Here is a 14,536-nt window from a genome sequence, read left to right as displayed (position 1 = left end):
AACAAACTTCTTTGATAGACTAATGTTTACTAAAAAAACTGCAACAGCACTGTTTAGCCAATTTATTTTAGAAACCACTTATTTTCACTCTGAAGGGAAAAACAGAATCATACAGTGTCAGATTGTGCAGGATTAAGCATTGTACTGGGTGCACTGATGAGACTCAATAATTGTGCATTTCTCCACTGGTCAGCTGAAAGATTCCTTCGAGGATATACCATCTGAAGAGAGATTAGCGCATCTGAAAGAGACTAAAGTAGAAAAAAGAAAGCCGAGGAATAAATTATTTTTTAAATTCCAGCTAGAATTGTTGCCTGTTTATGCTTTATCACTTTAAAAAATTGAGCCACTTATTTAAAACTATACTTCTTATAACATCTGAGCTGTTTTAACAGACCCGTGTCTAGATTTTGCTTTTAATTCTCTATATATACACACGTGTGTGTGTAAAAGCTATGTATATTCTGCAATCCGAGGCAAGAGCTTAATTGAACACTGTGCTAGTGACTATGAAGTACTTAAAAAGAGGTGGTCGAAGAGCCAGCACTGTAGTATAGCAGGCTAGGCCTCCTCCTGCAGCACCAGCACTCCATATGAGCTTGGGGCCCTGTACCCACATGGCAGACCCAGAAGAAGCTCCTGGCTCCTGGCTTTGGATCAGCTCAGCTCTGGCTATTGCACCTATTTGGGGAGTGAACCAGAAGATGGAAGACCTCTCTCTCTGTCTCTCCCTCTGTCTGTTAACTTTGCCTCTCAAATGAATAATAAATAAATATTCAAAAACATGGCCGGTGCACTGGCTCAATAGGCTAATCCTCCACTTAGCGGCGCCGGCATACCGGGTTCTAGTCCCAGTCGGGGCACCGGATTCTGTCCCAGTTGCCCCTCTTCCAGGCCAGCTCTCTGCTGTGGCCCGAGAAGGCAGTGGAGGATGGCCCAAGTGCTTGGGCCCTGCACCCCATGGGAGACCAGGAGAAGCACCTGGCTCCTGTCATCGGATCAGCGCAGTGCGCCGGCCACAGCGCGCCAGCCGTGGCAGCCATTGGAGGGTGAACCAACGGCAAAAGGAAGACAAGAAAGACAGAAAGACAGAAAGACAGAAAGACAGAAAGACAGAAAGACAAGACAAGAAAGAAAGAAAGAAAGAAAGAAAGAAAGAAAGAAAGAAAGAAAGAAAGAAAGAAAGAAAGAAAAGGGAGGGAGGGAGGGAGGGAGGGAGGGAGGGGAGGAAGGAAGGAAGGAAGGAAGGAAGGAAGGAAGGAAGGAAGGAAGGAAGGAAGGAAGGAAGGAAGGAAGGAAGGTAGGTGGTTGATAGCCTTTAAGGAAATTTTCATCACCTAACTGAAGAAATCATCAAATCTGAAGTGGCTAATTAAGAACAGGTGGGGCCAGCATGGTGGCACGGTGGGTTAAAGTGCCAGCCTGCAGTACCAGCATTCCCATATGGGCGCCAGTTTGAGTCCTGGCTGCTCCACTTCCTATCCAGGTCTCTGCTATAGCCTGGGAAAGCAGCAGAAGATGGCCCAAGTCCTTGGGCCCCTGCACCCACGTGGGAGACCCGGAGGAAGCTCCTGGCTCCTGGCTTCGGACTGGCGCAGCTCTGGCCATTGTGGTCATTTGGGAAGTGAATGAAAGTCCTCTCTCCCTGGCTCTACCTCTCTCTGTAACTCTATCTTTCAAATAAATAAAATAAATCTTAAAAAAATTAAAAAATAAAAACAAGGCAACACACAAGTAGTGAAAAATCTAAATGGATCCAGAGAGCAAAGAAGAGAGGCACAGGGAAGACACTTCTAGGTAAAAAAAAAATATCACCAAAATCAGCGCCAGGAGATGGCCATGAACATTCTGAGGAATCCTCATACCTCCATCTACAATGCTGATTTTTAAAGATTTATTTATTTGAAAGACAGAGTGTGTATTTTAATGCACTCTCCAAATGGCTACAACAGCCAGGGTTGGGCCAGGCTGAAGCCAGGAGCCAGGATCTTAATGTGGGTTTCCCACGTGAGTGAAGAGGCCCAACGACTTGGGCCATCTTCTACTGCTTTTCCTGGGCACACTAGCAAGGAACTAGATTGGAAGTGGAGAAGCTGGGCCTCAAACCAATGTCCACTGGGATGCCAGTGTTGCAGCCAATGGCTTAACCTATGATACTACCTACTAACCTCTTTCAGTATTCAGAAAGTTTCAGAATTTGGAGCATTCTGGATTTCAGGTTTTCAGATTAAGAATGCACAACCTGTAAACTGGCTATGCAAAGAAATCAAATTGGAAAAGTCTTTTAACAATTTTTATGGAGTAAAAGCAGTGAAATAAAATCCTTTGTTGACTGGATGTCAAGAAAAAGCACAGGTTTATACAAAATGTTGTGTTATTAAAATTCTAACTCTTAATATTCAAAGAGGAAAAATGAACCAAGATTTCAATTTCCTGAACTTCAGTATTGTCACTATCACTGCCAAATGGCTTACTCTGTCATAATATTTTTCCAGCCCTCAAATGTTTATAAGTAACAATATTATTATCTATAATTTCTTTGAGCCACATAGGAATAACAATTCTGTGAATGAGCCCTACTACACAGAAGCTATAATGACAAGTCTTTTTTTTATTAATTTCACCTATTGCTTTTTACTTTTTTTAAGATATATTTATTTATTTATTTGAAAGGCAGAGTTAGAGAAAGGGAGGGAAGAAGAGACAAAGAGAGGGATCTTCCATCCACTGGTTCACTCTCCAAATTGCAGCAACAGACAGAACTGGGCTGATACAAAGCCAGGAGCTTCTTGTGGGTCTCCCACTTGAGTGCAGGAGTCCAGGTACTTGGGCCATTTTCCACTGCTTTCCAAGGTGCATTAGCAAGGAGCTGGATTGGAAACGGAGCAGCCAGGGCTCAAATCAGTGCCTATATGGGATGCTGGCCTCTCAGTCAGAGGCTTAAAATGCTACGCCACTATGCTGGCCCTAGCGGCAAGTCTTTTTACAACGAAAATTATTTCATACAGAGTGATTTTTTTTTAAGATTTTTATTTACTGCTGGCGCTGTGGCGCAGCAGGTTAATGTGCTGGCCTGAAACACCGGCATCCCATATGGGCGCCGGTTCTAGTCCTGACTGCTCCACTTCCCATCCAGCTCTCTGTTATGGCCTGGGAAAGCAGTAGAAGATGTCCTTGGGCCCCTGCACCCACATGGGAGACCCGGAAGAAGCTCCTGGCTTCGGATAGGCGCAGGTTCGGCTGTTCCAGCAGATGGAAGACCTCTCTCTCTGTAACTCTTTCAAATAAATAAAAATAAATCTTAAAAAAAAAAAAAAAGATTTTTTTTGCATGGTAGACTTAGAGAGGAAGAGATAAAGAGAAAGGTCTTCTATCCACTGGCTTACTCCCCAAATGGCCACGATGACCGGAGCTTAGCCGATCCAAAGCCAGGAGCTAGGAACCCCCTCTGGGTCTCCCACGCAGGAGCAGGTGCCCAAGCACTTGGACATCTTTCACTGCTTTCCCAGGCCATAGCAGAGAGCTGGATTGGATGAGGAGCAGCTGGGATACAAACTGGCACCCATATGTGATACTGGTGCCATAGGCGGAGATTCAGCCTACTATGCCACAGTATGAGCCCTCAGAATGTCTTCTTAAAATAATTTTAAGATTAGACATTTCATATTTCTACAAAACTCTTCATGTTTTTCTCATTAACAGAACATAATATAATATAGCTAAAATTCACCAAATACTATACATTTAAGTACTTTTAAAAACTAATTCATTCAATTCTCATAATCTCTTACCATATGGGTAAGTGCTATTATTACTCTATTTTTACAGACAAGAAAACTGAAGAACATGAGATTGTTTAAGTAACTTGCCCAGTATTACACAGGAATTGGCAGAACTGGGGTTAAAACCCAGGCATATTAGTATGATAACAGACATTCTTAAATACTATACTGTATGCTCTACTACCTCTATACACAGTAATGAATGAATAATTATCAATGAATAATTGAATCTCTATAGGCTATTCTGAATCTAACCAATTAGTTCTTTGGTTCACAAAAAAAATTATATCCCACTATAATTTTTTTTCCTAAAAGAAGTTCATCACCTTGTCTAACTATTCATCCTTAAGGTATCTCATACAGACATAGTCATGCTCATTATACCTTATCCAAAAGTCAGCTCTTACCTTGCTATGGGGCACAAATTCTTCCATCATCTTTTTTAAAGGGTTTTCATAATCCACAATCATCTGACCAAGTCGTGGATATTCTCGGTCACTTAAAAGAGACATATCAGATTTCAGTAAGTTGTAATAAACCAAATTGAGAATCTTAGAAAGACTTTTAGAATGTAGGTCTACCTTGCTCCATGGGTCATTTCATGAGCATAGTTGTATAATCCAATGATTGCCTTCCTTTCTTCAATTCGAGACAGTAGTATCATTAGTGTTGTATAGGTTATAATCAAATCTAAGTAGTTCTTTGTTAAATCGAAGTTTACAGTCTAGAAAAGCAAATCATCAAGTTCACCTCCTTCCTATTTGTCCATCTTTTAAATACACACAAGAAAAATTTCATAGCAACTACTGAAAGCTACTAATTTTCTAATCTCCCATTTCTGCAATTCTTTCAGTAAAAACTTGTAAAAATTTTTAATTTATTTGAAAGGTAGAGAGACAGAGATAGATTTTCCAATGGCTGGTTCACTCCCCAAACTCCCACAGCAGCTGATGCTCACACCCTTATGAGAGGCAGGGATCCAAATACTTGAGCCACCACCTGCTGCCTCCCTAAGTACATATTAGCAAGCAGCTAGAATAGGAAGCTGGGACTTGAACAAGGCACTCCCATATGGAATGCAGGTGTCCTAAATAGTGTCTTAACTGTTGTGCTAAATGCCCTCTTCAAACTTCTAAAATTTGAGTTACAGGAAACAGTTTTGCATTTTTTACACAATTCTATGAATGAAAGAAAAAGAGCTTTTGATCACTGTATTCAAACTATAAGAGTTTAAAAAGATAAAAACCAGCATAAGGCAACACATTGGTGCCAATATCAACAACAAAAAAAAGTATTATTAAAAAGATTCATTATGTCAAGAGACATTTCTCATTTAGACTTCTTTTTTTTTTTTTTTTTTTTTTTTTGACAAGTAGAGTTACAGGCAGTGAGAGAGAGACAGAGAGAAAGGCATTCCTTCCGTTGGATCATTCTCCTAATGCGCGTCATGGCCGGCGCTGTGCTGATCCAAAGGCAGGAGATACCTCCCTGTCTCTCCTTCTGACTCTGTAACTCTACCTTTTAAATAAATAAATAAAATATTTTTAAAAATTAAATAAAACAAATAGCCTTGAAAAAATAAAGATACTAACGGGAAAATATTAAATTTATTATTTTTATTACAGTATATTAATACTCAAACAATAAAGGGTACATTATAAATATACATACAAAATAAGGAAGTCAAAAGTTTATGTGAAATAGAAAAGTATAACTATAAATTGTTTCTAAAAGTATACCAATTGAAGCAAACCAAAAATCTATGACTGTAAATGCTATTGACTATAAATGCTATATTGCAAGAATATAAAACTTCAAAAAAATCTGGTCTAAATTCCTGAATAATTTCAGAGTGACTAAGTGTGTTCAGGTTTAGGAATCTTGATTCAGGAAAATCGACTATTCAGTCACCTTGAAAAACCAAGTAAGTCATTATGCCATATTTCTGTTATTTTTAATGTATTGTGGTTTTGCTTATAAAGGAAGTACTTCATAACTCTTTCAGTTAACTCACTGGTTAAGGTTATAACATGATTTCTCTGATTTATTCTTGCAATATACAGGAATATTTGCAGAAATTACATTGAGGGATGTTCTATATCTATATCAATTTATCAATATATATCAATATATCGATATAGATACATATGTATCTATCTATATCTGTATCTATATATATATTTGAACAACTTGAGTTACTAATCATCACACTGACATGCTCAGGTTTTCTTGGAATGGACATTTGGTTTAGTGGTTAAGCCACCTGTGTCCCAAGTCCCAGTGTTGGGTTTCCATACCTAGTTCTGGCTCCTGACTCCAATTTCATACTAATGCAGACACTAGGAGGCACCAAGCATAGCTCAAGTAAATGGGTTCCAACTGGCTTAAGTAATTTAAGAAGGGAAGACAAGTATAATTGCAATTAAAACATTATACACTATACTCCATTTCCTCTGAAATCTTTCTCTTTTGAGTTTGTAGATGGGTCTAAGTTTTGTCCCCAAAAATCTAGGAAAAATATTTTTTGAGCTTTCCAAAAATCTAAATACTTTCTGGGTTTTCAATTCAAATTACATATAATCACAAACCTATATTAAAGAATATATTTAGCAAAAATATTTTTTGACAGGTAGAATTACAGACAGTGAGACAGAGAAAGGTCTTCTTTCCGTTGGTTCACCCCCCAAATGGCTGCGATGGATGGAGGTGTGCCAATTTGAAGCCAGGAGCCAGGTGCTTCCTCCTGGTCTCCCACATGGGTGCAGGAGCCCAAGCACCTGGGCCATCCTCCACTGCTCTCCCAGGCCACAGGAGAGCTGGACTGGAAGAGGAGCAACTGGGACTAGAACCCAGCACCCATATGGGATGCTGGCAGCACAGGCAGAGGATTAACCAAGTAAGCTACGGCGCCAGCCCCTCATTTACACTTCTTACATTCAGAAACTGTCATACTAAGAAGAATTCTATCAAGTATGCCTCTTAAAGAAAAAAAATTATCAATTAAATATTTTTATATTGAGCCTAAATACAGAAATTAATAACTGTATAAGACTTATAATCAGTGGCAATCAATAAGTAAATATACAGAATACATTTGATAAGTCCTTACTTTAAAAAAGAAGCTACAATAAAGCTAAAATAGGGGCCAGCATTGTAGTGCTGTGGTTTAAGCCACTACTTCCACTGCCACATCCCACTCAAGCACAGGAGAACTAGTTCTGGCTGCCTGCTTCCAATCTACCACTCTCTAATATACCTAAGAAAGCAGTGGATGATGGGCCAAGTACTTGGGCCCCAACCCCCAACATGGCAGACTAGGATGGAGTTCCTGGCTTCTAGCTTTGGCCTGGCCCAGCCCCAGTCTTTGGGGCAATTTAGGAGTAAAGCAGCAGATGAAGATCTGTTTCTCCCTCTCTGTCACACTGCATTTCAAAAAACAAATTGTTTAAAAAAGAAAAAAAAACTATAATAATACTAAAAATTTATATACTGCTTTTATAAACTTTCTCTAAAGAAAAGCAATTGGGGTCAGCTCTGTGGTGCAGCGGGTAAAGCCTTCACCTGCACTGCCAGCATCCCATGTGAGTGCCAGTTCGAGTCCCACCTGCCCTACTTTGAATCCAGCTTTCTGCTACGGCCTGGGAAAGCACCAGAAGATGGCCCAAGTCCTTGGGTCCCTGTACCCCGTGGGAGACTCAGCAGAAGCTCCTGGCTCCTGATGCTGCAGCCATCTAGGGAATGAACCAACAGATGGAAGACCTCTTTCTCTCTCTCTCTGCCTCTGCCTCTCTGTAACTTTGCCTTTCAAATAAATAAATAATCTTTAAAAAAAAAAAAAAGGAGAAGAAGAAGAGAGCAACTAATAGCAAGCTCTGGAAACAGAAGGAAAATAGTAAATTTTTTAAAGATGATGCTTACAATATCAAAGAAAACTTGGCAAACATCAATAGTATTCAGCAATTCACAAACATGGTCCTGAAAAGAAAGGCTTGTTTTAATGTTTTATGCACAGAAATAATTTTAAATTCAGAAAATACAAACAAAATATTTTAAATTTCAGTTACAGGATATTTCCAATTTTACTATCTACAAATAACAACTTTGTACAACAAATATTAACTTTATATTTGAAACACTAAATTTTATATATTAAAATACATACCTTAAATTCCATAACATCTACAAATGTGAAGTAATATAACGCCAGATTTTTCAGAATCTCTGACTTTTCTTTCTGTAGTTGTGCAAGCTGTTGCTGTAAAATAAACAAAATTAGAATGTATTATTTATAGAGAATAAAAGTATTGATTTTAACTACAAACTATCTTCTGTTATGATGGCTAAATGGAAGCACAAGCTTTCAGAATATTTCTAGATGACTAGGTTTTGTTTTTTTTTTTTTAACACCCAAGTACCGGAAACTGCAACTGCTAATAGTAATCAGCAACTGATAGTGTGAAGCTATAAAACAAATCCAAGCAGATTAGTACCAATAAATTGAGCTACTACTAAGGAAAACTGGGAAATGTTAGACCAATTACCAAAAGAACTCTTAAAAAAAAATTAAAAGCAAGTCATGAGCATGATCACATTACTATTTGTGGAAGAAAAGAAAGTGAAAAAACATTACATTTACACTACAAAAAACAATATGCTATATAAATTTGGAACTTACCAAAAAGAACATCCAGGCAAAGCCACGTTACGCATGCAAAATAAAATGTAGATACAAACATAAAATACAGTAACGGTTCCCTGACCAGATCACAAAACAATAATATATCAAACAAAAGCAAAAATCACAACAACAAAAAAAGAAATGAGAAAGAAGCAAAACTAGTGTTAAGACATGAGAGAGAAAATGTGAAAGACAGATATTGTTTCAACCAACTGTATTACTAAAAATTTACAAAAATCCTATCTTTTCTTTTTAAATCAATTGTTAATGCAACTTCAAGAATCTAGCCATATTTAATAGCCTATACAATTGGGACCGCCAGAATTCTAATAATCACTTAGAATCTTGATACTCTGAGTGTAGTCTACTGAATAGCAGCTTCCACATCATGTAAGAGCTTGGCAGAAAGGCAGGATTTCAGGCCTCAGACCCAATAAAACCAGAATTCGCTTTTTAACAAGATACCCAAGTGATCAAAACACACACTGAATGTCTGAGAAATATTCTTCTAAAACACATAAAAACTAAAAAATATGAGAAAGCAGTTCAAAGTACCAAACTTGCTTTCAAAGTCTAAATGATATTTGAGGTCCTTATATAGTTTTTATTTATATTTACACAGGGGCATTAGAGGAAAGATGCTCCCATATATAATTATACTCAACCATTATAAGTCAGAAAATTTACAGCAATATGCCTAACTCTGGAGACAGGGGGCTAATTTTTAAAAGCTACCAAAAGTCAATTTAAAACAGCAAGCATAGCAGTCTGGTACATTCAACTATTAATGAGTCAATCACTCTAAATACTGCAGTTCCTGAAGACATTTATATGAAAGTAATTATGGCTAGAAAACATATGTAAATGGAATATCTCACTCCCTGTAAATGCCAAAGAAATTAAGATACATACTTGTAGTGATACCTAATGGTTTTTAGCTTTATCTATGAAAGTAATTGACTCTATTTTGTACAACATGTTTCAAAGCAATTCTGTTTCTATGAAAACATTTTTAATCATTAATGCTCCAACATCAAACTAATACTTACTTTTAAAATGACCCTATTCCTTCAAATTACCTGATTTTTCCCTTGTTTAACATTAAACATTTATGATTGATGTCTTAGAACTGTTTGAGGTTTTTTATAAGTATTTTTTTAAATTTATTTGAAATGCAGAGTTATGGGAGGGAGAGAGGGGGAGGGAGAAATCTGGTTCACTCTCCAAATGGCTGCAACAGCCAAGGCTGGGCCAGGTTGAAGCCAGGAGATTCTTCTGGGTCTGTCTCGTGGGTAGCAAGGGCCCAAGGACTCAGGCCATCCTCCGCTGCTTTCCCATGTGCATTAACAAGGAGTTGGCTCAGAGTGGAGGAGGGACTTGAATCAGCACTCATACTGGATGCCGGCATCACAGGAAGGGGCTTTACCTCACTACACCACAATGCCAGTTCCACAGACCTTCTTACTGTCTTTCTGTACTGTAAGTTTGAGTTTGAAAATACAACAAGTGAAAACACACTCATAATACTAAGATATGAAGAATATAATGTTAGCTACTAGGTTTAATAATCCTATTTATTTTAGTTGCCTTAGCTTAATCATTAATAATGTCCCATTTAAAACTTCAGAATACTATTTTGGATAATAAATGATACACAGTCACTATCTTACTATAGGTCTTAATGATCTTTTTTTATATAAACCCTCATTTTATATAAAATCTAATACAGAACTTGAAAAGATCTTCTGAAAGTTATATCACTATTTATTGTCAGACAACCATGATTGGAAATCTCACCTCCTTACTTCTAAAAAAGTGTCCTTTCTACTATTCTATATGCCTATCATTTCCCTTTTTATCAAGCAAATATAATTATAATTGAAATTCCTCAATCTTATTTTCTCCAAACCATATAGGCCCAGACTTTATATCAGCTACAAAAACAATCACTAGATGCATGAATTCAAAATAATTAGTCATACTTTCAACAACCTGTACAGTCTGGTTCTAACTTACTTTTCCTATTTAAATTTCCGGTACACCCATTCACACATTACACACAGTAGCCAAAACAAGTTATTCACTAGTTTCTATATATATCTCATGCTGTCTAACTCTGTTTCCCTCTTGGGATGTCCAAATTCCATTGTTCCTAAAACACTCAGCTAAAATGCTAACCTCACTTTTAAGAGATCATTCCTAAATGAACTTCTTCCATGAAAAAAAAAAAAAAATCTCCTTTTCTAAATGTGTATGAATTCTAATAGCAGATATCACTTTTACTTTTTATCATAGCTACTTTCAAAACTTGAAGACAGCACACTAGATCTGAGATTTTAATATCTCTTGTCTGTATCATACAATTCTGCACAAAAAAGTATTCAATATAAACATTTTTCAGATAGGGGACTGATTGATAAACTAAATACCTTTAAATGTTCCGTGTCAAATGACATGGTTAGGAAGCCCATTATCAAAATGGGAGATGATGTGGACAATCAATCAAGGCAATGTACATGAGAACTTTTAACAGCACCTGTTACCTAGAAGCTATGCATTAAATGTTATGTGACTAAGAAAGGAAGCTCACAGATCATTTCTTCAAAACAAGTAAAAATAAAACTATTTTAAATAATCTCACTACTATTCATTCTATTTCTAATAAGAGTTGATATTTATTGGGCATGCACTGTATGTCAAGCATCATAGCAAAGATTACAGGTATCTCAAACAATCTTCTCAACATCCCTATGTTATAGCTATAGTTATGCTCCATATTTTAGTGAAAATTCCATAATGTCATACATGAAAATACTGGGCTTCAACTACAAAAATATGTTACATTAAACTGGAGGACAACAGATACTACCAAGAAGTATTAGCCAGATTCAACATCTATAACAAGGTTTTCTTAATTTAACATCTCACTGTTTTATAGTAAATAAAAAGTAGAATATGGTTTAAGATCATAAATCAATAAAATGTTTGATGTTTTACAACATCACATCAGAAAAGTACTATTTGAAAATTTGATTCTAATCTCTAATACTTTAAAACACTTCCAGTGATGATACATTCACTTAAAATTTCGATGAATCATTATCCTTAATAGTCAAGTAAAATGCATAAAAATCCAAAATAAACAGGATATATACCAGATATGTGAACTACAAATAGCATATCTTCTACATTGAAAAACCTTCGTGAGGCTGGTGCTGTGACGTAGCAGATAAAGCTGCCACCTGCAGTGGCAGCATCCCATACAGGCGCTGGTTCAAGTCCTGGTTGCTTCACTTCCGATCCAGTTCTCTGTTATGGCCTGGGAAAGCAGAAGATAGCCCAAGTACTTGGGCCCCTGCACCCATGTGGGAGACCCACAAGAAGCTCCTGGATCCTGTCTTTGGATCAATGCAGCTCCAGACGTTGTGGCCAACTGAAGAGTGAACCAGTGGATGGAAGACCTCTCTCTCTCCCCCTCTCTCTCTACCTTTCCTCTCTGTGTATAACTCTTTCAAATACATAAGTAAATCTTTAAAAAAAAAAACCTTTGGAATTAATCTTTGTTCAACTAGTCAAATTATCAATGAGCCTAACAGAACTGACTGACTTTTAATACATAAAGGGATGTGGTTACAGTTTTTTAATTTACTCCCTTCAATTATCTTCTTCCACTCTTGAAACTAACTCCGTATAATAAATTATTTTTCAGGGATGGTGCTGTGGCATAGTAGGCTAAACCTCCTCCTGTGGCACCGGCATCCCATATGGGTACCAGTTCAAGTACCAGCTGTTCCTCTTCCACTCCACCTCTTTGCTTACAGCCTGAAACATCAGTGGAAAATGGCCCAAGTGTTGGCCCCTGTACCCATATAGGGTACCTAGAAGGAGCTCCTGGCTCCTGGCTTCAGATGGGCTCAGCTCTGGCCACTGCAAGCGACCATTTGGGTAGTGAATCAGAGGACTGAAGACCTTTCTCTCTCTTTCTCTCAATGTAACTCTACCTTTCAAATAAATAAAATCTTTAAATAAAAAATAAATTACTTTTCTTGATCTAAATGATGCTAGTATTTTGTTCCTCTTAAGAAATGTGGGTTCAGGTAAAGCTCCATCTAATTTAATTTCTTTTTTTAAAAGATTTATTTATTTGAAAGTTACATAGAGCAAGGAAGAAAGAGAAAGAGATCTTCCATCTGCTGGTTCAGTCTCCAAATGGCCACAACAGCTAGGACAGAAGTCAGGAGTCAGGAGCTTCTTCCGGGTCTCCCAGGTAGGTTCAGGAGCCCAAGCACTTGGGCCACCTTCTGTTTTCTCAGGCACAGTAGCAGGAAGCTGCATTGGAAGTAGAACAGCTGGGTCTCAAACTGGCACCCATATGGGATGCTGGCATCACAGATGACGGCTTTACCTACTACATCACAATGCTAGCTCCTAATTTCTTAGTATGATATTCTAAGCCAAGCTTTCTTAAATAACAGAGTACTGAGAACTCTCTGAAGAAACTATCCCAGTTATAATCCTAGTTACCAACTTTCACGTGGACCACAACAGTAGTCTCCTAACTGGGCTTGTACTTCTGCTCTTGGCTCTTCAGTCTTCACATAGCAGCAGCGGAATGGGCATTTTATAGCAATACTACTTCAATTCCAGTGATGGCTATGAAAGATGTTAATACTACGATTGTGGAATACTCTGTACTATTTTGCAAAAATTCTGTTTAGTCTCACCTTATAGCAAAATAGGTTTTTTTTTTTTTTAATAAATCCAATGGTTTCCCTTCATGCTTAGAATAAAACATGAGTATAAAGTCCTTACAAATGCCTTTCAAAATCTAACTAGGAGCCCCTGTGTATCTCTAATAGCTCTTCTTTTGTGTTTCTCCAAAGTCACTCAGTAGTTGCCACACTGGTTTTCCTGCTTTGTTCGTCAAATTCACCAGGCTTGTTCCCCACCTCAAAACCTTTACCCATGCTTTTTCTCACATCTGGGATATTCTTCGCCACTTGGCATAGCTCATTCCCTTGCATCCCTTCTGCTCAGTGAAGGCCACTGTTGAGTATCTAAAATAACACTCTATCTAAAATAATCTCCTTGCCCTTACTAACTCCTTATCCTGTTTCTTATTTCTTCCTACCATTAGTTTCCAAAAAATATAAATTATTTGCTCACTTTAATTGCTTGTTGTCAACTCAAATTTAAATTCCACAAGGGCAAGAATATTGGCACATACTAAGTACACTATAAACAAATGATCTTCAAGCTTCCTAACATAAAGATCATGTAGTCTTAATTTTAAAGTCTCATTGCTGATTACAAATGAATTTGACTCCAGTAAAAATTCCTATCTCAGATGAGTTTCTATTCTAACACATAAGAGTAGTAATTTAATCCTTTGAATAAATCCTCGAAGTTTGGCAAAATATTTCATATGCCCTTCTAAAATAGGAAAATAACAGAAAGAAGTAGGTGTCTGTTAGTGGCATAGCTAAGTGGTTAAGCTGCCACTGACACCTGTGATGCCATAGACACTGGTTTGGTTCTGGCTGTTCCACTTCTGATCCAGCAGAAAAAGTACCAAAAGATGGTCCAAGTACCTGGGCCCTGGAAGAAGCTCCTGGCTCCTGGCTATCGGATTTCAAAGCTCAAACCCCTCTTCAATGCAGTTCAACATTCAAATTGTCATTCCATAGGACAAAAGTAGTGCAGGAGCAAGCAAAGTTCAAGTTCCATTTTCTTTTCAGAAAGTATACTTGTATTTAACTGCATTCTAATAGATCTCACAGATTCAGATTTTTAAGAACTTTCTTATTCAACTCCTTTGTTTTACATATTAAAGTGTTTTTTTCAAGTTTACATTGATAATCACCTATTCAATTAATTCTGAAATGCAAAAAGAAACATCTTACACTGTTAAGAACTTAAGGGCAAAGAAAATGAATTAAAGGCTATGTACACGCCCTTTGAAACAGAATTTTGTTGCACCTCTCATTAAGAGTTCAGGGGCTAGCTGTAGTGGGTAATGCTGCCAACCTGTGACACAGGCATTTCACATGGACGCCAATCCGAGTCCTGGCTGTTC

General features: G+C 37.6%; 1 protein-coding gene across 4 annotated transcripts in view; it reads right to left on the bottom strand.

Annotated features, from left to right (window-relative positions):
• Positions 1 to 14,536, bottom strand: part of NCKAP1 (NCK associated protein 1) — a 116,229-nt gene that overhangs the window by 74,644 nt on the left and 27,049 nt on the right. For 2 of the 4 annotated variants that reach the window (XM_002712325.6, XM_008258817.5), the window contains 5 exons: positions 7,945 to 8,037; positions 7,701 to 7,757; positions 4,364 to 4,506; positions 4,190 to 4,280; positions 114 to 251 (listed from right to left, as the gene is read on the bottom strand). In XM_002712325.6, the coding sequence (XP_002712371.1) occupies positions 114 to 251; positions 4,190 to 4,280; positions 4,364 to 4,506; positions 7,701 to 7,757; positions 7,945 to 8,037 (522 nt within the window). The remainder of the gene's footprint in view (positions 1 to 113; positions 252 to 4,189; positions 4,281 to 4,363; positions 4,507 to 7,700; positions 7,758 to 7,944; positions 8,038 to 14,536) is intronic. The other 2 variants (XM_051848379.3, XM_051848378.3) reach the window with 1 other exon arrangement.

The sequence above is a fragment of the Oryctolagus cuniculus genome, chromosome 3, assembly GCF_051225735.1.
Source record: "Oryctolagus cuniculus isolate XC-2025 breed Fujian yellow rabbit chromosome 3, ASM5122573v1, whole genome shotgun sequence".
Taxonomy (NCBI): Eukaryota; Metazoa; Chordata; class Mammalia; order Lagomorpha; family Leporidae; genus Oryctolagus; species Oryctolagus cuniculus.
Note: the sequence above shows the minus strand (reverse complement) of the source record. Positions and strands in the feature narration are given on the sequence as shown.